Genomic DNA, 23,417 nt, shown 5'->3' on the forward strand with positions numbered 1-23,417 from the left:
ATATATATATTTATAATATTCTTGCAGTTTTGAGTTTATATCCTAGAATTCCTTTTTTAATATTCAAAATTTATATCACAATTCAGACCTTTTCTCACAATTTTGAGTTTATATCTCTCAATTTTGTACTCAACTTAGTATTGCGAGATATGAACTCATGATTCAGAGTTTTTATCTCAGTTCTAAAAGGGAAAAATACTGAATTGTGAGACATAAACTAAGAAGTGTAAGGAAAGTCTGAATTGTAAAATAAAAAGTCGCAACTTACCTTTTTGATCTATATCTATAAGTTATATTTCATAATTCAGACTTTTTTCTCAGCCTTAACACAATTCTTTTTATATTTCACAAATTTTTTCTCGCAATTCTGAGTTTATATCTCTCAATTTTGTACTCAGTCCAGTATTGCAATATATGATCTAATATATATATCTGAGTTTATATCTCACAGTTCTGCAAGTAAAAATTCTAAATTGTTACATAGTCACAATTGCCTTTTTTTATTTTGTATTCAATAATGGAAATAAGCTTGCATAAGTATGTGCTTAAGGATATGAGTAAACTTATTTGTATAGACTATTTACTGTTCTTCTCAGGTCAGTAAGAGATAAGTCCTCAGATGTACAGTACTATAGATACATTTTGCATTTTATTTGAAGTCATGTGATGTTCTTTGTATCCTCTTATGGCAGCACAGATACTTTCCTCTTTCCGTATTCACATCTATATTATTCCAGTTATAATTAATTATCCTTTCTGTCAGTAATGTTTCTTTCAGATGTGTGTCACACCATATGTTTTGCCCTAGAACCATACGCTTTGATCCTCTTCACCAAATGTTCAATGAAAGCATGTGAGACTTAACCTTTTAAACCATGGTTCCTGATTGGATTAAAGGAACAGTCACCTAAAACAAAGAACAAGGCTGCAAGGAACATGGACATGAAAACATGAAAAGTTCAAGCTTAGTAGTAACATAAAGGTGGTCCATATGACTTGTGTGCAATTTTGAGACAATTTCTAATATAAAGCTATAATTTGGTTTCAGAATGCCTGCAGCAATTAATTTTTTTCCCCCTTTTTTTATGTGCAGTATAACAGGTCACACTGAGCCTTACACCAAACTCTGCTGCAAAGGTTTCTGCATAGACATCCTGAAGAAGCTCTCACGCACCATCAAGTTTTCATACGACCTTTATCTGGTCACCAACGGGAAGCATGGCAAGATGGTCCGTGGCATCTGGAACGGGATGATTGGAGAGGTATGAAATGGCACATTTTCTCTCTCTCACTTTTTCTCACATAAACGCACTCACACTTCAAACATGTCAACAGTTCAGAGCTCATGGGAAATGAGCTAAATTAACATCTGAGAATACAAAAATAAAACAGTTTACAGCGTGATACGAAAAATAAATCGGCTTCCTATGACAGTGTCAACGCGCTTTTCCTAGCATTACTCACACCCTGTTTTCTTTGCGTATTTAACAGATCTCCTGAACCCTCCAATTATTGCAGCTAACAGTTGTTAAGGGCATTCATAGAGCATAACTGGCTTTAAAATGCGATCTTGACACATTTCATCCTGTGACCTCCTGCTGCGTGTAGTGTCACTTAATCCGGTGGTTAAGTGTCTTCCACAGCTGCTGATCACTTCATCGGTTCTCATCACCTGCATCTGCTCACACGCTGATGAGTAGATAGCAAACCCCTCGCTCCGCATACAAGGCTTAAATGCTTTTCACGCCGCGAGAGAAATAGATCATTAAATGAGATAAATAATGATTATATAATAGCTAGATAGTAATTCCGGACTGACGTGAGTGTGATGTAAGGAATTTTCGTTCATGAGGCTGATTGCGGGCGACGGCAAAACAAATCTGTCAACACTGATTTGCGATGTTACAAGTTGTGTGATGACGGGGCTAGTGGTTCGTGTCCATTTCTATTCCTTGAAGAAATTGGAATCTGGAAACTAGTGGCTATAATAGCAAGCAACAGTCTTAATTGTGATATCCACAAAAAAACATTTAGTAGTTTGTCACGTTTATAGTGGATATTGACATGGCTGATATTGATGTACAAGACACCCGTATAATGCAGATATCCTCTTCACTGTTATGAGCCAGTATACATTTTATATATATATATATATATATGTATTATACACTGCAGTTACACTACAATTACTCCAGATTTCAGTGTCACATGATTCTTCTAATAAAATAGTTTTGATATGTTGATTTGGTGCTCAAGTAATCTTATTAAAGCGATAGTTCAACCAAAATGAAAATTCTGTCATTAAATCCTCACTCTCATGTTGTTCCAAATCCATATATCTTTGATTTGTGTTCCAAAGATGGACAAAGGTCTTATTAGTTTGGAACAAAAAATAAATAAATATTCCAACATGTTCTCACAATTCAGATTTGTTTGCAAGTTATAGAGTCAGAATTGCGAGATATATAGTCACAATTCTGCCTTTTTTCTCAGAATTGCGAGATATAAACTTGCAGTTCTTACTTTTTTCCTCAGAATTATGTGATATAAACTCGCAGTTGCGAGTTATAGAGTCAGAATTGCGAGATATAAGGTCACAATTTTGACTTTTTTTTTTCTCCGAATTTGCCTCATTTAAAGTTACAATTGCATTTTTATCTCACTATTCTGACTTTTTCTCAGAATTGTGAGATACAAGCTCGCAATTTCAAGTAACAAACTTGCAATTCTGAGGGAAAAAAGACTGATACGTTCTCAGAATTGCAAGTTTATATCTCAATTCTGAGAAAAAAAAGAATTGCGAGTTTTTAGCATGCAATTCTGAGAAAAAAAAGTCTTTCTCACAATTGTGAGATATAAACTTCCAGTTCTTACTTTTTTCCTTAGAATTGCATGATATAAAGTCACAATTCTGACTATTTTTCTCAGAATTGCCTATAAACCCACAATTGCGTTTTTATCTAGCAATTCTGACTTTTTCTCAGAATTGTGTGACAAACTCATTATAAAGTCAGAATTGTAAGATATAAAGTCACAATTTGGACTTTTTTCTCAGAGCTCGGAATTTCAAGTTATAAACTTGCAATTCTGAGGGAAAAAAGACATACCTTCTTAGAATTGCGAGTTTATATCTCACAATTCTGACTTAATACCTCGCAATTGAATTTTATAAAGTCAGAATTGCAAGATATAAACTAGCATTTGCGAGAAAAAAAGTCTGAATTTTGAGCTTATTTCTCAGAATTGTGAGTTTATGTCTCACAATTCTGACTTTATAACTCGCAATTATGAGTTTATGTCACACAATTCTAAGAAACAAGTCAAAAATGCTACAAATGCTTCATTTCTCAGAATTGCAAGTTTATATCTCAATTCTGAGAAAAAAAGTCAGAATTGTAAGTTTGTATCATGCAATTCTGAGAAAAAATGTTTGAATTGCGAGATGTAAACTTGCAAGTGCGAGAAAAAATATCTGAATTTTGAGACGCAATTACCTTTTTATTTTTTATTCAGTGGCAGAAACAGGCTTCTATAGTTGCATCTGTGCTGACTAAAATTATTACTTAAAGGAACACTCCACTTTTTTTGGAAATAGGCTCATTCTCCAACTCCCCCCGAGTTAATAAGTTGATTTTTACCGTTTTGAAATCCATTCAGCCGTTCTCCTGTTCTGGCGATATCACTTTTAGCATAGCTTAGCATAGATCATTGAATCCTATTAAACCAGTAGCATCACGTTCAAAAATGACCAACGAGTTTCCATATTTGTTGTATTTAAAACTTGACTCTTCTGTAGTTATATCATGTACTAAGACCGGTGGAAATGCAAAGCTGCGAGTTTCTAGGCTGATAAGATTAGGAACTACACTTCCATTCCGGCGTAATAGTCAAGGAAGTTTGCTGCTGTAATATGGCCGAAGCAGGCGGAGTATTATCAGAAATGAGTTCCCAGCTAGTTTAGCATTTGCACATGTGCTGCGTGGTATTACTGCTCCTGCTTCTGCCATGTTACGGCAGCAAACTTCCTTGACTATTACGCCGGAATGGAAGTAGTTCCTAATCTTATCAGCCTAGAAAATTGAAGCTTTGCATTTCCACCGGTCTTAGTACACGATATAACCACAGAAGAGTCAAGTTTTAAATAGGACAAATATGGAAACTCGTTGGTCATTTTTGAACGTGATGCTATTGGTCTAATAGGATTCAATGATCTATGCTAAGCTATGCTAAAAGTGATATCGCCAGAACAGGAGAACGGCTGAATGGATTTCAAAACGGTAAAACTCAACTTATTAACTCGGGGGGAGTTGGAGAATGAGCCTGTTTCCAAAAAAAGTGGAGTGTTCCTTTAAAAACACAAAGAAACAAACTGACCCCAAACTTTCGATTTTTCTACTGTACTTACTCCAAATTGGCTAACGTACAGTACATTGTTTTTACCTGGTTTTAATGCTGCATGGAGACATTCTATAAAACCAAATATGTCTACAATATAGTATGCGACAAGCAGTATGTCAAATAAGTATTATGTATGAATATATAGTATGCGTATTCACCCTCTTATGCATGAAATCACCATCTGTGGAAGGATCCCGTTTTATGGTTCACAGGGGCCTTCATTATTTGGAATTTCGTATTTGCCACAAATGACTGGCTGAAGTTTTCATTCACTTTCTCCTTGTTCAAGGTCTTCTACAAGCGTGCAGATATGGCAATTGGCTCTCTTACCATCAATGAGGAGCGCTCAGAAATTGTTGACTTTTCAGTGCCGTTTGTGGAGACTGGGATTAGTGTTATGGTGGCCAGAAGCAACGGAACAGTCTCACCTTCTGCCTTCCTGGGTGAGAAGTCATCATTAGCCATCTATTTCCAAGGCCTCCCTCACATAGACTATGAAAGATGCTCACAGGCAGTCTTAAATATTTCCTACCAATGGTGGTTTTGATTAGATTCAAATTTTTAATTAAATCCTAGACAGGGAAAAAATTTTTACTGAATCACAAACTGCACACAAACGAAAGCCATTTTGACTGTGCTAATTTGTTCATTAATTATTATACTAACTGCACAGCATTTACATAACAAACAAAAACAAGTTGTGTACCGAATCTTAGTTAGTTAGATAATTTTTATATATTTACAAGGACTTCTGTGAACTGAAACGTGTCTTTCGCTTTCTCTTTGCAGAGCCTTACAGTCCAGCCGTGTGGGTTATGATGTTCGTAATGTGCCTGACTGTTGTGGCAGTCACCGTGTTCGTGTTTGAATACTTCAGCCCTGTTGGCTACAACCGGAGCCTTGTCAGTGCCAAAGGTCAGCCTTGGTTTTTCAAACAGTATTCGTTCCATCAGACACAAAGCTCTAGGAGAGGAAGAATAGTTGTGGAAGCAGCCTAATCAATCCACATAAACCGAGCTGACAGGGTGTGTACTTGTCTCCTAGTGTAAAAGGTCATTTTTCGGAGGTTTAATTAACGTTTGTCGCTTTGCTAATTTGACTTTGATTGATTGCTTGGCTTTTCTGTGGCTGTGTGTGAGACACAAGGACCACATTAAGAACTGATGTCAAGGTGGAACTAGAAAAGAAAGTTTGCCCATGTGGACTGATCTGTGACTAATTCAATCCAAAGAGACAGAACATCTGTTATAGAGGACGTACAGATGTGTATTATATAAATCATTCTAATATGCTGATTTGGTGCTCAAGAAACATTTCTTATAATCGTTCTTACAGACCCCAAACTTTTGATTATATGTGACCCTGGACCACAAAACAAGTCTGAAGTAGTATATTTGTAGCAATAGCCAAAAATACACTGTATGGGTCAAAATTATAGATTTTTCTTTTATGCCAAAAATCATTAGGATATTGCTTGGATATTTTGTAAATTTCCTACCGTAAATATATCAAATCTTAATTTTTTATTAGTAATATGCATTGCTAAGAACTTCATTTGGACAACTTTAAAGGCGATTTTCTTAGTATTTTTATTTTTTTGCACTCTCAAAATCCAGATTTTCTACTAGTTGTCTTATCCTAACAAACCATACATCAGTGGAAAGCTTACTTATTCAGCTTTCAAATTATGTATAAACAAATGGACCCTTATGACTGGTTTTGTGGTCCAGGGTCACATATATAATGTAATCATATTTATATAAATTATTGTATGTATGAATGTATCTCTCTTATAGCCCCTGGGGGTCCAACTTTCACCATTGGGAAGTCTGTCTGGCTCCTGTGGGGAATCGTCTTCAACAACTCTGTTCCTATTGAAAACCCCAAAGGCACGACCAGCAAAATTATGGTCCTGGTCTGGGCCTTTTTTGCTGTGATCTTCCTCGCCAGTTACACAGCTAATTTAGCTGCCTTCATGATCCAAGAGCAGTACATTGACACTGTGTCTGGACTTAGTGACAAAAAGGTAAGTGTTATGTAATTGAAAAAGAGCTGCATGACAGTGATGCTGTATTTGAATACCTTTTGGTGTGTTTTTTGTGTGTAATACCATATATGGCAAAAAAGGTGTAAAATAAAGTTAAAAGGAAAGGTTTTGTCACATCCAGTACTAATATTTGGTATGTTAAAAATCCAACAAGATTTTAAAATGAAACCTAACCTTAAAGAGATAGTTCACCCAGAAATGAAGTTTTCTGTCATTAATTACTCACCCTCATTTTGTTCCAAACTCGTAAGACCTTTATCTTCAAAAAACAAATTAAGGTTATTTTTGATGAAATCCAAGAGCTTTCTGACCCTGCATAGACAACTACTATGTTCAAGCCCCTTAAAGGTGGTAAGGACATCGTTAAAATAGTCTGTGTCATTTTGTATCGATCTGTCAACGTTTTATTCAGGGGCTAGGCAATGTTTAATTTGTTAATAAGTCAAGCAGTTTGTTTTTGTCAAAAAATGAAGAAAATTTTGCATCAAAATAAAAGCTCAGTAAATTGACACCTTTTAAAGTGCCCTGTCACTCATGTCTCAAAAATAATTTCAGGATCACTAATATTTTTGTTCATTGTTTTTCATTAGAAAACACTATAAGGAGTGTTGCCAAGTCTGCGGTTTTCCCTCTGTATTGGGCTACTTTAACACTGTTGCCGCATATTGAGGTGACCACACAAATTTGATATTTATCCCCTGAAATGTGAATTTTACCAGGAGAACCACACCAAAAAATGCAATTCAGTGGGTTTTATTATGAAAACCAGGCAACCCTGTTAAGTGTCAGAGACACTTAAGTGTCTACAAGTGTAAGAAATTCATAAAATGACACAAAGAAGAAATGAACAGGATCTTTGCAGTATTAATATAGTCACTCAGAACTAATTACTTCATCATTATTCATCATCCGTGAATAAATAAGCTTTTCACTGATGTATGACTTGTTAGAATAGGACAATATTTGGCCGACGTACAACTATTTGAAAATCTGGAATATGAGAAAATTGCCTTTAAAGTTGTCCAAATGAAGTTCTGAGCAATGCATATTACTAAACAAAAATTAAGTTTTGATATATTTGCTGTAGGAAATTCACAAAATATCTTCATGGAACATGATCTTTACTTAATATCCTAATGATTATGGGCATAAAAGAAAAATAGATACAGTGTATTTTTGGCTATTGCTACAAAAATACCCATGCTACTTGAGACTGGTTTTGTGGACCAGGGCCACAAATGCATAAATCAGTGAAGAGAAAAAAGGAAAAGCACTACTTCTGATATCCCTTTTCAAGGTCACCACCACCCGGGCAGAAGGCGATTCTGTGTAAAGTCCATGTAATCTCTGTTGATCTACACTGTTAAGGTTAAGCCGCAACCTGCCTCAGCTAAACAATTGAACTGCCATCTATTCCTTTATGTTTCAGTTTCAAAAACCCCAGGAACATTATCCTCCTTTTCGCTTCGGGACGGTCCCAAACGGCAGCACAGAGAGGAACATTCGAAGCAATTACCCTGACATGCACACCCACATGATAAAATACAACCAGAAGGGAGTGGAAGAAGCTCTCAACAGCCTTAAAACAGGGTGGGCTTCAGCAGTAACACTTTATGTGTGTGTGCTTGTGTGGAAGAGCTGGTATGTCCACAAACATGTTTGGTAAATAGGCTGTAATGAGATGTACCCCATTGGTCATTATAGGCATCATTTAGAAGCAATTTATTTAGATATTTTCGAGGTTGCACAGATCTATGGGTCAGTGAAACACTGGTAGGAAACAGCCAAGCATAAATAATGTATCGTTCACCATTTGTCAAGGAAAAAAGGGGTATAAATTAACACGCGCTAATTATTTACTTGACATAATTACGTGTAATTATTAAGCCATTTGCCTTAGGCTCATTTCTGTCCTCTGTGTAGGAAGTTGGACGCCTTCATATATGATGCAGCAGTTCTTAATTATATGGCTGGCAAGGACGAGGGCTGCAAGCTGGTCACCATTGGTAGTGGGAAGGTGTTTGCTACCACAGGCTACGGCATTGCTCTGCAGAAGGACTCCCGCTGGAAGCGCCCCATAGACCTGGCTCTCCTCCAGTTCCTGGGAGATGGTAAATTGCACTTGGGGGACCGGAACTGGTCCACACTTAATATCCTCCGCCCCAGCATGGAAGCTATCACATTCCCATCTTACTGTAAAAAAAACTTGCTGAGAATTGAGAGGTTACATATGAAATGTCAATACAAGCTACAGGCATAAGAAAGCCTCCACTGAACAGTAGAAACTGCCTTGTTGCATTTATTTATTTATTTTTTCACGTTTGACACAATGTATTTTGAAATAGCTTTCAGCTTTCTCTTTGGAAGCACACATATGATGTCTTACAATTATGTCTAGATAGACAGCTTACTAGGTTTTGGAGCACATTCTTACAGTATCCACTTGTTTCTGTCATAGATGAGTAGTCTTTGACTGCCGCTGTTTCTGGCATTGTTCCTGATCCTGTTTTCTTTCATGCAGGGGATACACAGAGACTGGAGACGGTATGGCTGTCTGGAATATGCCAGAATGAGAAAAACGAGGTCATGAGCTCCAAACTAGACATAGACAACATGGCAGGTGTGTTCTACATGTTGCTCGTGGCCATGGGCCTCAGCCTGCTGGTCTTTGCTTGGGAACATTTACTTTACTGGAAACTGAGGCACTCTGTCCGCAAGTCTGATCACTTAGACTTCCTGCTGGCCATTAGCAGGGTAAGATTGCATTGCTATTTTACATTTCATTCAGTTTTTTTAGATTCAGACAGTGCAATGATAATTAGGGCTGGGTATCAATAAAGATTTTGACTTGATTTAGTTCCAGTTTTGATTTGGTTTGATTTGATTTCATTTCATTTGAGTATATTTCATTAAAGAAAAGGGCATTTTTATTTAGCAAGGATGCATTGATACTAACATTGATAATAATAATAATAAGAAGAAGAAGAAGAAATGTTTCTTGAATTTCCAAAAAAAATTCTCTTTGCAAATTGTGTAGGGCAGTGTTTCAGAACTGACTTCTTAGAGTCATTAGTTTTAAAGGGACGATGAAATTTTTTTTAAAAATCACCCAAAAATGAATATTCTGGCATTAATTAGTCACCATCATGTCATTACAAACCCATAAGACCTTCGTTCATCTTCGGAACACAAATTAAGATATTTTTGTTTAAATCTGAGAGCTTTCTGACATTGCATAGACAGCAATGCACTACCATACATTATAAAGGAGGCATCCAGTGAGGACATAATTATTGAATATAATGATACTGTCGTTTTATGTGTTGCGTTGCATTGCATTGTGCCGCATAAACGTAAAACCATGTCTGCATTTGTGATTTGTAGAAATGACAAACAACAAGCACTACTCTACACTGCTCAAAACTTGCATTTGAATAGCTAGTAGCAAATTCTTTAAATATGAAAACATACTTACAGGCTGTGAGTCAGAAGTGCTAAACTGTCCTTGCAAAGTTGGAATTGCCCCACTTTATAGAAACAGCCTTTGTGCACAATCCGCTATAAAATGTACGTTCATTACAGTACGGCATGTGTAGTGCTGCTGATGCAGAAGCTGGCGTACTCTCATGAATGCGCGTAAGAGAAGAAATTGTTAAATAAAGTCGTTATATAGGGCAAGAAAGCTCTAGAATTTCATCAAAAACATCTTAATTTGTGTTCCAAAGATGAACGAAGGTCTTACGGATTTGGAACGAGATAAGGGTGAATTTTCATTTTTGGGTTAATTATCCCTTTAAGAACTATTTTTACCCTGCCCTAATGCATAATGCATGTCTGTTGCATTTAACCTACTTGTTATGTTAAGGTAAATAAAGTTCAAATAAAAACCTCTATAAGCAAATCATCAAATAATTCACAATAAGAAAGCACAATAAACTTTGACTAATCTTTGTATTATCATTTAATGGAAAAAAATACTGCTGTTACATTAATGATTCCAATAAAATGCTTATAAAATAACATTGTCTATAGGAATCCACAATCACTGTTCACTAGAAATTACAATTTTTACATTTCAGGGCATATACAGCTGCTTTAACGGTGTCGAAGATATTGGCAGATCTACCAGCATACAGAACCCAGATATCACGGCCAATTACGCCCAGGCCAACATGCTGAAAATGCTACAGACAGCCAAGGACATTGTCTCCTCAGCCAAAGTGGAAAACTCATTGGATAACGCCACCAAGACCATTGAGAACTGGAGCAGACACAGCGGCAGCCTGCCAGCACGTATCCCATTGGTGACCACGACCGAAAAAGTTCCGGGTCACTTCTCTTACATTACCAATGTCAATGAGAACCACATACCCCACATGCAGCGTTCCATAACTCCACCTTTCACGCAACACATCAAAACCACTAGCCCACCACCACCGATGGTAAACCACAGAGTCTTAACACGGCCCACTCCTCTTCGCTACACACTTCCTGCTAGGACCAGGGGCCTTTATGATGGTATGCTTCCTGTATCCAGTCTGAGCACACCTCATCTAGCCATGCACGATCCTCCATCCGACATGGCACGCCCTGGATCCTCCTTTGTTCCGTATAGAGACATCTACACCGAACACCACAAACCCTGTCACAGCAATTTCTCAGACGCCGTCAGGCGGAAAAAGCGACCCCAGAATCTCATGGTGGAGTCTATGGATTTAAGAGGGCTTCATGATTGTAAAGACCAATCTATGTGTCATAATGAAGCAAATAGTTTTGCTGAAAACCACCTACCCTCATCTTTCAGCGAAAATCCTTTTGTAGCAGACACAGCTTGTAATTCCTGCGTCAAAACGTACTTCGACCCCACATTTGATGACATACCTCTGATAGGGAAGAGAAAGCTTCATCGCAGACCTTCGTTCTTAAAAGCCACTTGGGGTCCCGACAGAGTGCGGTTCCCAGGTGAAAGACCCACCGCCGCAGCCCCCCCACAAGTAACTATACCAGACCTGTTCCCGTGCGTGGACGTTCACGGACGGGTGAGGAACACCCTGTGTTATTCCCAACCGATGGATCACAACTACCTTCACGCCTTCCGGCGAAACAACAGGAAAAGTCAGAAGCTCAGACACAGCCAGTCCACAAGGCTTCCTTCCTACAAGGAGGCGATTTTCCACAACGTGGCAGCTGTCAGAAGGGCGTCCAGCTTGGTACATAGACCCTACTCCTATCCAGAGCTGCCGGTCTACCAGAGCCCACTATCATATGGACCTGCAGAGTTATGCAACATCTTCCCCTGCATGGGACATCCCAGTGACAGCGTATATGGAGGGTATAGAGCACCCACACACCTACAGGATGACCATCTAGTGCCTGTTCCAGGCAGCAGGGTGGTTCATAGCAGCCCTATTGTGCCTATGACATGGGGCAGAATTTCAAGCCTGGAATCAGAGGTGTGAACTTGTCCTTCCATGTGCCAATTATGAACTATCTGGCCTGTGAGCTTCTACTGACCATACTGACTTCGCCTTTAAATGGTTAGTTCACGCAAAAATTATAATGGCATGGTGTGGGTGTTTCTCCTCAACAGTCCAAAACAAGTCCAATAAAGTGCATCTATCCATAATAAAAAAGTGCTCCACATGGCTCCAGGGGGTGAATAAAGATCTCCTGTAGCAAATCGATGTGTTTTCGTAAGAATAAATTCCATATTTAAAATGTAATAATCACTTTAATCTATCTTGCGCCAACTGGTCGTACATGGAAGCAGCTCCTGGCGGATGACCTACATGAGGCCGGTGGGAAGTGACGAACGCAGACGTGCAGTGGAGAAACTAAAACAACAGTCACAAATTAATACAAACAAGGATTTGTAAAGAAAAATGTTGGAGGATTTCGATATAAACCAAGAGGGGTCTGGTTTTCCTTTGCTAAAGTAAGGAAACTTTGCTTCGTTTGCTCCTGTAAACCAACGCTGGTTTTCACAAGACTTACATGTGCTGCATGCGCAATGCAAACATCCGCCAGTTGCCACAAGCTAGATCAAAGTGATTATTACGTTTAAATATGGATATTTTTCTAACAAAAATGCATCGATTTGCTACAGGATGCCTTTATTCACCACCCGGAACTATGTGGAGCACTTTTTATTATGGATGGATGCACTTTATTGGACTTGTTTTAAGCTGTTGAAAAGAAACACCTGCCCATTTCCATGATAGAGCTTGGCTGAGCCAGGATAAGTTTTAAAATAACTCCAAACGGATTCATCAGAAAGAAGAAGTCATATAGACCTACAGTAGAATGCCTGGAGGGTGAGTAAACAAGGGGCTAATTTTCATTTTTGGGTGAACTATCCCTTTAAGCAGAAACACAAACCATGTTAGTGGTTTTCGTTTGTTTTTTAATTGTTTATTTAAATTAATTTGAGTTTTTATTTTTTTAAAGTGCAATAATGTAATAATTGAGGGGAGTGTTTAAGAAATGCTCAAATCCATCCTAAATTTTGAATGAATGGACATGTAGAACTGTAAATGACTAGACATTCGTATCTCTTTAGTCCACGCAATGCAATATATTGCTATATGTATTGGACTGGGTGAAAGATTTTTTCTTCAGAGATTGTAGTAGAGAAGTCAAACTGAGACACTAAACTATATGAAGTGTTGTTTTGAAGTACATTTGGTATTATACATTATGTAATTCTCTATGATACTGAATTTTGTAAACACTTTAGACATATTGTCCGATATTTTTTATTTTAACAGCAGGGCTATATAAGTGGATTTTTCAGGCTCTATCGTTCCCTTTCCGTCTCTCGTTCAATGTCCAATCTCCTCTCGTTCTCTTTCTCTCCCTCTCTCGCTTTTGAAGAAGAGCAAATTGAATGGTACTCTAATATTAGCATCATCAAGGATCTTCACACTTTAATAAATCACAAAGGACCATCAGTTAGTCCTTTGTAACCGCTGTCTTCTTTAGATGGCTGACGGATATAACTCTTTGAACACTGCCTTTTATATGCAGAGCCATGGCGTATTTTTTACAGGGATTGGCTGTTTGCAGTTGTGACACGACGGAAAGACGCATTACTTTAATAATATCCAAAAAACGACTGCTGCCACCCATAAGATCAGGTTTAGGGCAGTTTCGCTGTTGGCGTTGGACGACTGCTATCAAGTCTGTTTGACCTGCATACTGAACCTCACATACCCACGAGGAAATCTGTCTGTGCCTCAAAATAAACTTGCGATGCTCCAGAGTGTGAAAGAGCGAGAGAAGGATGGCGCAACGGATGGAAAAGAAGAGAAACAACAAGGAAATGAGAAACCACACTTCCTTCAGTTGGGATTTAAGCTACAATATCTGAATGTTTATGAGCTCATGAGGCTCATTTGAGGTTGTCATAAGAGTCTCATTAAAGCAACTCTGTGGAGTGATTATACAGGAGGACGTGTTACCAAAAAGTGTCCTTTACTCTAGGATTTCATTATGTCGGCTGTCTCCACCGCACGGTGTTCTCGCGACGCCCAAGGTGACCTAGACTGGGGTAATTATGCCGTAAGGCTTTTGTTATCTCCCGATAAGAAGCCTTCTTTTCAAGCGGCGAGTGAGGGGCGTTTGAGAATCTAAACATCGAGAAACTTTACATTTTTTCATCTCCAGCTTTTCTTTGTTATTGCCGTATTACAGTTCATAGTGCGGCAGCAGTGATTTAATCTTCAATACTGCCAGCGTGCACAGATAGATTTATGTACCGCAGGATAATTGTACTTCTTTCATAATGTTTCTGCCAGTTCCGTGATATCAAAAAAAGAGACCTGCTTCAGTACGACACACATTTCATTTTCATAAAAAAAAAAAAAGGAGAGGCAGGCTAAAGCCGTCATCATCATCATCATCCCAGCATAGTCTTATTTCTCTGTGTTCCTGAAAAGCATATTGTTGAATGATCTGGCTGGTTGATAAATGGTTCAATACATGCATATAAAAACATCAAGGGAGGCTCGTCCTCTGGTAGAACTAAGCAGCAATATATCAACGCCACAGGTAGCTGTGGTGAAAAATGAAATGCATTTAAAAGTCAGGGGGGCCTGGTCTCATCCAGCCGTGGAAAAGATGCAATGGAATGACGACGCGTGTTTTCCAAACATTAATAATTCACAGGTTCATTTGAATGTGTTTGATCATTTTAAGGATTTGTTTGCCTTTCAGCCCCTTGGAATCACCCAGGGCATCTACTTCCACTCAAGTGATAAGAAGTGGTATTTTTATGATTTTAACATTGAAACTACACTGAAAAAAGAGTGAAAATTTTTCACTTTAGTAAATTTGACAAATAATTACAAGGAAACGTCATGTACAGGGTCAGAAATTAACTTTAAAGGCCAATATTTGATTTCCAGGGGCATTTTTTACATTCGTGAGGGCAAGGTTTATAATCACCGTATTATAATCACCATACTATGTTATCTTTATCGAATACTTAACTTTACCCAATTACTTTAATCATTATTGACTGTTTAAAAATGCATCTAGATTATACATGTAAAAACCAGGAGCTTATATGTCTGCAATATTATAACAAAAGGCATTATTGTAGATTATTGGTCTTTATATTGTAATAATGATTATTAATATCGATATAGAAAACAATATAAAAACATGTTTCATGTCTGCGTTTTGGGATGTCAAATTCTGGCTTTACAGACAAACATGTTGGTCCATGACGTTAGTATAGTTTAGTGCAAGTCGTGTAAAAACTGCTGTTATAATCCTTGATGCTACAAATTAGTATTTAAAATATATATATATATATATATATATATATTTTTTTTTCTTTTTGTGGTTCCCCTGGTAAAATTAGCATTCCAGGGGCTAAATATTACGTCATTGGGGTCGCTTCAACCCGCGGACATGAAAAACAACCAGCGACAACAGGGATAAAGTAGCTTAATTCCGCGGGAAAAGCTTAGACTTGGCAACACTGCGAGTGTGTATACTCCACACAGTTCTGGGGTTTTCAGTGCTGACTAATCTAAGCGCCTCTGATTCGCCAATATCAATTCTTAAATTCAACAGAAATGCATTTGATTGGATATAAGGCTCAACGCTTCACAAAACAGCGTGTAAAATCAATCTGATGCAGTGAATGAATCTGAATGTCTTGCTGCAAATTAACACTTTTCATTCATTTTCACATTTCATTTTAATCGCGACAAAGGTAATACATTGTTTAATTGTGTACGATTTTTTTTGCACCTTTGTCTTGAATTTCTAAAGGGCATTTTTGCCACAAGCCTTTGTTAATTTCCGACCCTGGTCACGTGACACGTTGAATTAAAGAAATAGTTCACCCACAAATGAAAATTCTCTGAAAACGTACTCACCCTCAGGTCATCCAAGATGCTTGATACTTGATGTTTCTTTATTGAACAAGATTTGGAAAAATTGTGCATGAGATCATTTGCTCACCAATGGATCAGCTGTAGTGAATGGGTGCCGTCAGGATGAGTTTAAACAGGTGATGAAACCATGACGATAATCCACTTAAGTCAACACATCTCCAGTCTTGTGAATTGAAAAGCTGCATTTTTGCGATAAACAAATGTAATTTCTGTTTAAAAAAAAGTGAAAAATGACAAAAATGAAAATTCTGTCATTAATTACTCAGCCTCATGTCATTCCAAACCCGTGAGACCTTCTTTCACCTTTGGAACACAAATGAAGATATTTTTGATGAAATCGAGAGCTTTCTGACCCTGAATATACAGCAAAGCAACTGACACATTCAAGGCTATGAAAGGTCGAAAAGACATTGATAAAATAGTCCAAGTGACATCAGTGGTCCAACTGTTATTTTATAAAGCCATGAAAATATCTTTTGTGCACAAAGACAAAAAAAAAAGGGTAAGAAACCTCTCGAATTTCATCAATACTATCTTCATTTTGTGTTCCGAAGATAAACGAAGGTCTAATGGGTTTAGAATGACATGAGGCCCAATAAATGACAATACATTTTTGACGTTTTTAACTTTAAACCATTGCTTCTGGCTAAAATATGGAGTCCTCCATAATATTGCTTTCTCCCATTAAAAAAAAAGTCCATCTTCTGTTACCTTCTGTCATCTTCTCTAACAACAAAATCCTCTGACATATTTGTTAAAGGGATAGTTCACCCAAAAGTGAAAATTTGATGTTTATCTGCTTACCCCCAGGGCATCCAAGATGTAGGTGACTTTGTTTCTTCAGCAGAACACAAACAAAGATTTTTAATCAAAACCGGTGCAGTCTGCCAGCCTGCATCAAGAACTGTTTTTTCTTGAAATAGTCCTTGATCTTGCATATTTCTCTCCTGATTCAGATGAGACGACTGGAACAAGAAATACTATGAGTAGAAGATTCATATTTTAATCTGAAGTGCTAATAAAGTGTCTGAAGTAAGTTAAAAATGTCTTAATTGTAAATGTGTTTATTGCACATTTACATTGACTCTCATTCTGACGGCACCCATTCACAACAATGGCAATCGGTGAGCAAGTGATGTATTTTGATCATCTTTTTTATTTTCTTATTGGGTGAACGATTCTTTAAATGTGATACTTCGAAGTAGAAAGACTGAAATAGTATTTTTTATCTCCCCCAATAATTATTTCATTTTTCATCACAGTACCATTATTGAAAGAAAGAGAAACAAAGGAAAACACTGTACAGCAGGAGGAAAGCAAATGCACACATTTACAGACACGCTCACAATAAAACAATTACTCACACCTACACTGTCACGCCTTCATATCATCGCATTTCTCTGGAGCGTCATTTCAGGGCTGAAAATTGTCCCAGATGCTGCTGGTCACCTTGAGCCAAGGGCTTCACAGCCTGGCGGGAGTGGGGGAAAGGCGATGGAGAAAGACACCACAGAGAGCCTGGCAGTCTGAAATTCCATCAATTAAAAACTGAACAGGCTAACAAATAAGTATGTTAACTCACTGCCCGCCCGCAAACAACAATGAACTGAAAATACATGTACGTTTTTATACTCTGTATTCTGTCGCAAGCCTATCGCTGCAGTACAGAATGTGGTTACAACATGAAAGATGTAAGTTAATGTAGGTTAACACGCAATCACAAGTACATTGTCTGCACTGAGCGTATCCAAATCAAATGAGGTGATTTTATCAAGTTGCTAGCACAATGTTAATTAACCTATGAGTATTACGTGTACTATACTGTTCTGTCTGTTTTATCACATCGAAGAGTAGCAGTGATATCAGGAATCCAGGGTCTGTCCTAATCTATCAAATCTATAATTGAAGAGCTGTAACTAAACGTTGCACATTAAAGATAATTAATCAAAAAAAGATATTGTTATTAATGTGAATCACTATTTGGAAATGGGTTCCAACAGTATATTCTTTTTCTCTCTTTTTTTTCTAGATGAACTGGTAATTGCATTGCGTTGTATAAGTTTACATGTGTCCGTTTTAATTGGGTCTAGCTCTACAAATGTTTTGTCTTTTCTGACTGTCATATCATACTCATGGAGAGACCTAGTGCTCACTGTTTTAATTAAAGGAACCCTGTGCTGTGTGAATTAACAGTTCCCAACCTTTGTACTTATCATCTGTTCTAGCTCTCGTCTCTGCTCAAAGGGATCTCATGATACGACAGCGGGTCACAAACACTCATTTCTAACCGAGCCGATTCGCTGGCCTTTTAACCCGAATCCTGCTGAGCATTCAGCCCGAGCTCATGGGAGAGGTTGTGGGGTTATTAGCTTTGGTTAACCGTCTCTTTTGAGACGGCTCCGTTGAATGAAAGGTACACGCCACTTGCTAATAATTTAAAAGCTGTTTCTCGAATGACAGCTCTGTGATAATAAAGCAATGTTCTTGTCATTAGAGACTGGTTATCTTTGTCCCTTTATAATTAAAACAGACTGCGGTTGATCTTAAAGGACAGAGACTGAGATAATCTAAGTTGTTCATAGACTTTTATGCTCTGAAACATCTTGAGGATGGTTAAAAATGTTGATAGCGGTGAAAACTGTGTAAAATGATATTTCAGTTCTACTGTTTGCGACTATTCTGAAATTGCCAGAGGTTCTGTCTTTAGATGGAGTTCAAAATGTGTTGGCAAAGACCAATTTCATCTTGTGTCAGGAACGGCCTGACTAGGTACAGGGCCATATATAAGCAATAGATCATCGGTCGTATGGGCAGTGGAGAATGAAGCAATATAGGATGTAAGAAATGGATATACTTGTGTTTTTGCCTTCAGACATGAAATTGAACATATGGATGAACGGAAGTTTAAAACTGATGAGTTTTACTGATGAGAGCAGCATTGTACACTCAAAAGACGAGATTTTTTGTCACAGTTTAGTTTAAAGTACTCTTTTAAAAAGGTTTACACAATTTATATTTTAAGTATGTAAATAATAAGTATATTTGTGACCCTGGACCACAAAACCAGTCTTAAGTCGCTGGGGTATATTTGTAGCAATAGCCAAAAATACATTCAAAATCATTGATTTTTCTTTTATGCCAAAAATCATTAGGAAATTAAGTAAAGATCATGTTCCATGAAGATTTTTTGTAAAATTCCTACTATAAATATATCAAAATTTAATTTTTGATTAGTAATATGCATTGTTAAGAACTTAATTTAGACAACTTTAAAGGTGATTTTCTCAGGATTTTGATTTTTTTGCACCCTCAGATTCCAGATTTTCAAATAGATGTATATCGGCCAAATATTGTCCTATCCTAACCAACCATATATTAATAGAAAGCTTATTTATTGAACTTTCATATGATGTGTGTATCTGTTTTGTCAAATTTAACCTTATGACTGGTTTTGTGGTCCAGGGTCACATTTGTGTTTTTCTCTGGACGAAGGACTGCCATGATTTCTTGATTCAATGTGAGTACTTGATTTAAAACAAATCCTCTGAAAAATACCGGAAGTGGCACATTTCATGGATGAGAATCCATGAAGCGCATTATAGAGGGTTAGCACTTATGTCACGATTTGGTCAGTTACCCAGATGCGTGGCCATATTGGCGATACTCGGATGTAAACAACAGCATGGATTGCACGGTTAATGTACTACTGAATCTGTTGTTCTGCTAATTTATGCTGTCTAAACCATGGAAAAAATGTGTAAAAGCTGCTAAATCATATGGACTTAGTAAGCAGGAAAGGGCGCAATATTTCACCAGACTAAAGTTAATAGGTGGTAAAGATACATACAAGTAGTGTTGCTTTCGTCAATGAAAATTATGACTAAATATCGTCGTCAACGAACCTTTATCACGTGATGAAAACGAGACGAGACAAAACGTAAATGCTGGTCATGTGACGATGACTATAATTAAATGCATAATGCAATATCGTTGACGAATAAAAACGAGACAAAATGTGGTCTACAAAATAAAATCTTTGCTAAAATATATCTTTATTTTCATTGACGAAAACGAGACGGAACGAAATGTTATAAAGTTAGATTGATGTGCGCATACATCGGCATCTAGAAGACGACTACAAACAAAGTTAAGTCTGACACAGATAAACGGACTGATGGCCAGCCAGCCGGGGTTCATCTTTGGGAGAAAAAGAAGAAACGCCACACATTTTATTTGCACTTTTTAGTAGTGATGGGAAAATTAAGCTTTCCCTCAACTGTATTGTAAAAAGGTACATTACTCGTAGCTTTTTAACACGTTGCACACTAATGACATGTTGTGGTCAAAGTTGGGAAAAGCTGCTTTTGCGTCTCAGATTTCCAAGCGATTTTTGGACAGTTTCATAAACTAGATTAACTTGTGCTACGAAAACCATAAGAAATTTTAAAAATAAAAATGTCATTTTACTTACACAAGGTATAAATGAATTCATCTGTAAATAAACTTATAAAACAGAGACTAAAATACAATTTTCATTGACTAAAACTAGACTGCTGAAAATGTCATCAGTTTTCGTCAACTAAAACTAAACTAAAATGTTGCTGCAGGTCTAATTTAATTATTTTTATTATAATTATCTGCTTGCTCGATTAATCATCAGAATAATCGACCGATTACTCGATTCCCAAAATAATTGTTAGTGACAGTCCTAGTTTTGAGTAAAGAATAGAGTTAGCATTTCACATTGTATTTGTCAATTTTGTGTGTGTGTGTGTGTGTGTGTGTGTGTTAAAATAGTATGTAGTAGTATTCAACAAAAAAAGAAAAAAGAAAAATGACATTCTGTCTTAAATTATGACAGACAAATGTCAGTGTGTATTCCTGTCAAAAGGTTAAAGTAAAAGTGCCCTGAATAAATCCTGCATTGTTTATCATCGTTCATTTTGTCCTTCCAAGGTGACAGTCCCAGCAGTAGACTTGGCTCATAACATGGCAGCAAATTAACATCCCCTAGGTTGCCATGCCATAGGCCCTGGTATGAGTGAGACTACACTTTAGCAGCTTGCCAGTGAGCACTTGGATACATATTCATTTCTAATTAAGAAAGGCTTGAGTCTAAACCACCAGCCGAGTTTACAATAAAAGCCTTTCTTTAAGCAGCAAACGCATTTACTCAGCCTCACGCCGTTCCAAACCTCATGTGACTTAATGTCCTCTGTGAAACAAATGATGAGAAATGTAGTGACCCTTAGCTAAAACATGCGTCCTTTATCCATAATATAGTTTTTTTCAGTGAAAAAGTCATCTCACCTGAATCAGGAGAGAAATACACAAAACTACTGTTTATAATGAAAATAGTCCAAAACAATTCTAAGCCAGAAGATTAAACACTTAACTTGCAAACATGCAGCTTTGTGAATTATTGTGATGTTTTTGATCAGCTGTTTTTAACTCTCATTCTGACGGCACCCATTCACTGCAGAGGATCCACTAGTGGAAATTTCTCCAAATCTGTTCTGGTTAAAAAACAAGTTCATCTAAATCTTGAATGGCTTGAGGATGAGTACATTTTAAGCAAATGTTCACTTTTGGTGACATTTCTTTAATACATTACATCCCAACACTTTTGAAGCCAACGTCATCTTGACGACACTATTTTTTTTTAAAAGGAAAAATAATTGCAGACAGTCCTGTCTAATATTAGGTGTATTTCTTTCACACCTAATTTGGAAGAAGGAACAAGTGACTGAAATACTAAGTAATAGAAGAGACACTCGAAGTGGAAACCCACAGCACATCTATTGAGTGGGTCTTAATTTCTGGAGTCACACAGACGACTCGGCTGTCCTAAAGGAAATCAGTTTTGGAGGCTGAATCCATTAGACTGGCCAGCACCGCCTATTGTAGAAATTATCTATGAAATCAAGTCAGGTCACCCATGTCCTTGACAGAACAAAGGCAGGATAACCTTTGGTCCATACATATCCATCTCTCAGAGAACAGAGGCTCTAATGGATTTTGCTATGGCTTTGTAAATTAGGATCATATAATGACCTGCCGTACATGTGGCCTGAACGGGTCATATTAATATACGTAGAGTAATTTCCACAACACGCAATTGCATTCAACCTTGACACTTATGTGTATTAGACTCCTGAAAAAATATATAGTGCTATTACCAAGCCAAACCAATCACGATGATTTGTTTTACCTTACATACAGTATGTACAGTTGAAATCAAAGTTAACATACACCTTGCAGAATCTGCTAAATGTTAGCTTTTGTAGCAAAATAAGGGAGATCATACAAAATGCATGTTATTTTTTATTTAGTACTCACCTGAATAAAATATTTCACATAAAACATACATATAGTCCACAAGAGAAAATAATAGTTGAATTCATAAAAATTACACCGTTCAAAAGTTTACATACTCATTACTCATCATTCTTCATACTGTGCTGTTACTGTGTTTTTTTTTTGTTTGTTTAGTGATACTTGTTCATGAGTCCCTTGTTTGTCCTGAACAGTTAAACTGCCAGCTGTTCTTCAGAAAAATCCTTCACATCTGACTGATTCTTTGGTTTATTAGCATTTTTGTGTATTTGAACCCTTTCCAACAATGACTGTATGCTTTTGAGATCCATCTTTTCACACCGAGGACAACTGAGGGACTGATACAGTATGCAACTATTACAGAAGGTTCTTGATGCTTACTGATGCTTCAGAAGAAAACGCAATGCATTAAGAGCCGGGGGGTAAAAGCTCTTTGAATTTGAAAATCAAGGTTAAATTAATCTTATTTTAACTTCTGGGGAACATGTAAGTATCTTCTGTAGCTTCTGAAGGGCAGTACTAAATTAACAAAAATATTGTATTTAGGCAAAATAGGAAAAATGTACACATCCTCATTTCGTTCAAAAGTTTTCACCCCCAGCTCTTAATGCATCCTTTTTCCTTCTGAAGCATCAGTAAGCATTGGAACCTTCTGTAATAGTTGCATATGAGTCCCTCAGTTGTCCTCAATGTAAAGAGGTGGAACTCAAAAGCATAGAGTCATTGTTGGAAATGGTTCAAATACACAAAAATTAAAAAAAAAACAAAAACAAAGAATCTGTGGGACCTGAAGGACTTTTCTGAAAAAGGGGCCAGTTTAACTGTTCATGACAAATAAGAGACTCATGAACAACTATTACTAAACAAAAAAAAAAAAAAAAAAAAAAAAACCACAGCTGTGGATCACTCAGGTAAGAACACAGTATTAAGAATCAAGTGGATGTAAACTTTTGAACAGGGTCATTTTTATAAATCCAACTATTATTTTCTCTTGTAGACTATATGTAAACATCTTTTATGTGAAATATCTTATTCAGGTCAGTACTAAATAAAAAATAACATGCATTTTGTATGCTCTGTATGATGACCCTCTTATTTTAGTGAAATGAATAACATTTCGCAGATTCTACAAGGTGTATGTAAACTTTTGACTTTAACTGTAAGTATAGTATGTGTTTCTGGTTATAGACTTCGAGCGATAAAAGTCGATGTTGAAATAAAGATATTAA

The 23,417-nt window shown here is 37.0% G+C and overlaps 1 protein-coding gene across 1 annotated transcript in view; it reads left to right on the forward strand.

Moving 5' to 3' along the window:
• grin2cb (glutamate receptor, ionotropic, N-methyl D-aspartate 2Cb) overlaps positions 1 to 11,904 on the forward strand; it is a 44,884-nt gene extending 32,980 nt beyond the window's left edge. Inside the window, exons 5-12 of the mRNA XM_073828347.1 lie at positions 1,094 to 1,262; positions 4,688 to 4,841; positions 5,188 to 5,313; positions 6,195 to 6,424; positions 7,875 to 8,035; positions 8,369 to 8,556; positions 8,967 to 9,199; positions 10,525 to 11,904. Of these exons, the coding sequence (XP_073684448.1) occupies positions 1,094 to 1,262; positions 4,688 to 4,841; positions 5,188 to 5,313; positions 6,195 to 6,424; positions 7,875 to 8,035; positions 8,369 to 8,556; positions 8,967 to 9,199; positions 10,525 to 11,904 (2,641 nt within the window). The remainder of the gene's footprint in view (positions 1 to 1,093; positions 1,263 to 4,687; positions 4,842 to 5,187; positions 5,314 to 6,194; positions 6,425 to 7,874; positions 8,036 to 8,368; positions 8,557 to 8,966; positions 9,200 to 10,524) is intronic.
• Positions 11,905 to 23,417: the final 11,513 nt, after the last annotated feature.

Source organism: Garra rufa, chromosome 22 (assembly GCF_049309525.1).
Source record: "Garra rufa chromosome 22, GarRuf1.0, whole genome shotgun sequence".
In the NCBI taxonomy this organism is placed as follows: domain Eukaryota; kingdom Metazoa; phylum Chordata; class Actinopteri; order Cypriniformes; family Cyprinidae; genus Garra; species Garra rufa.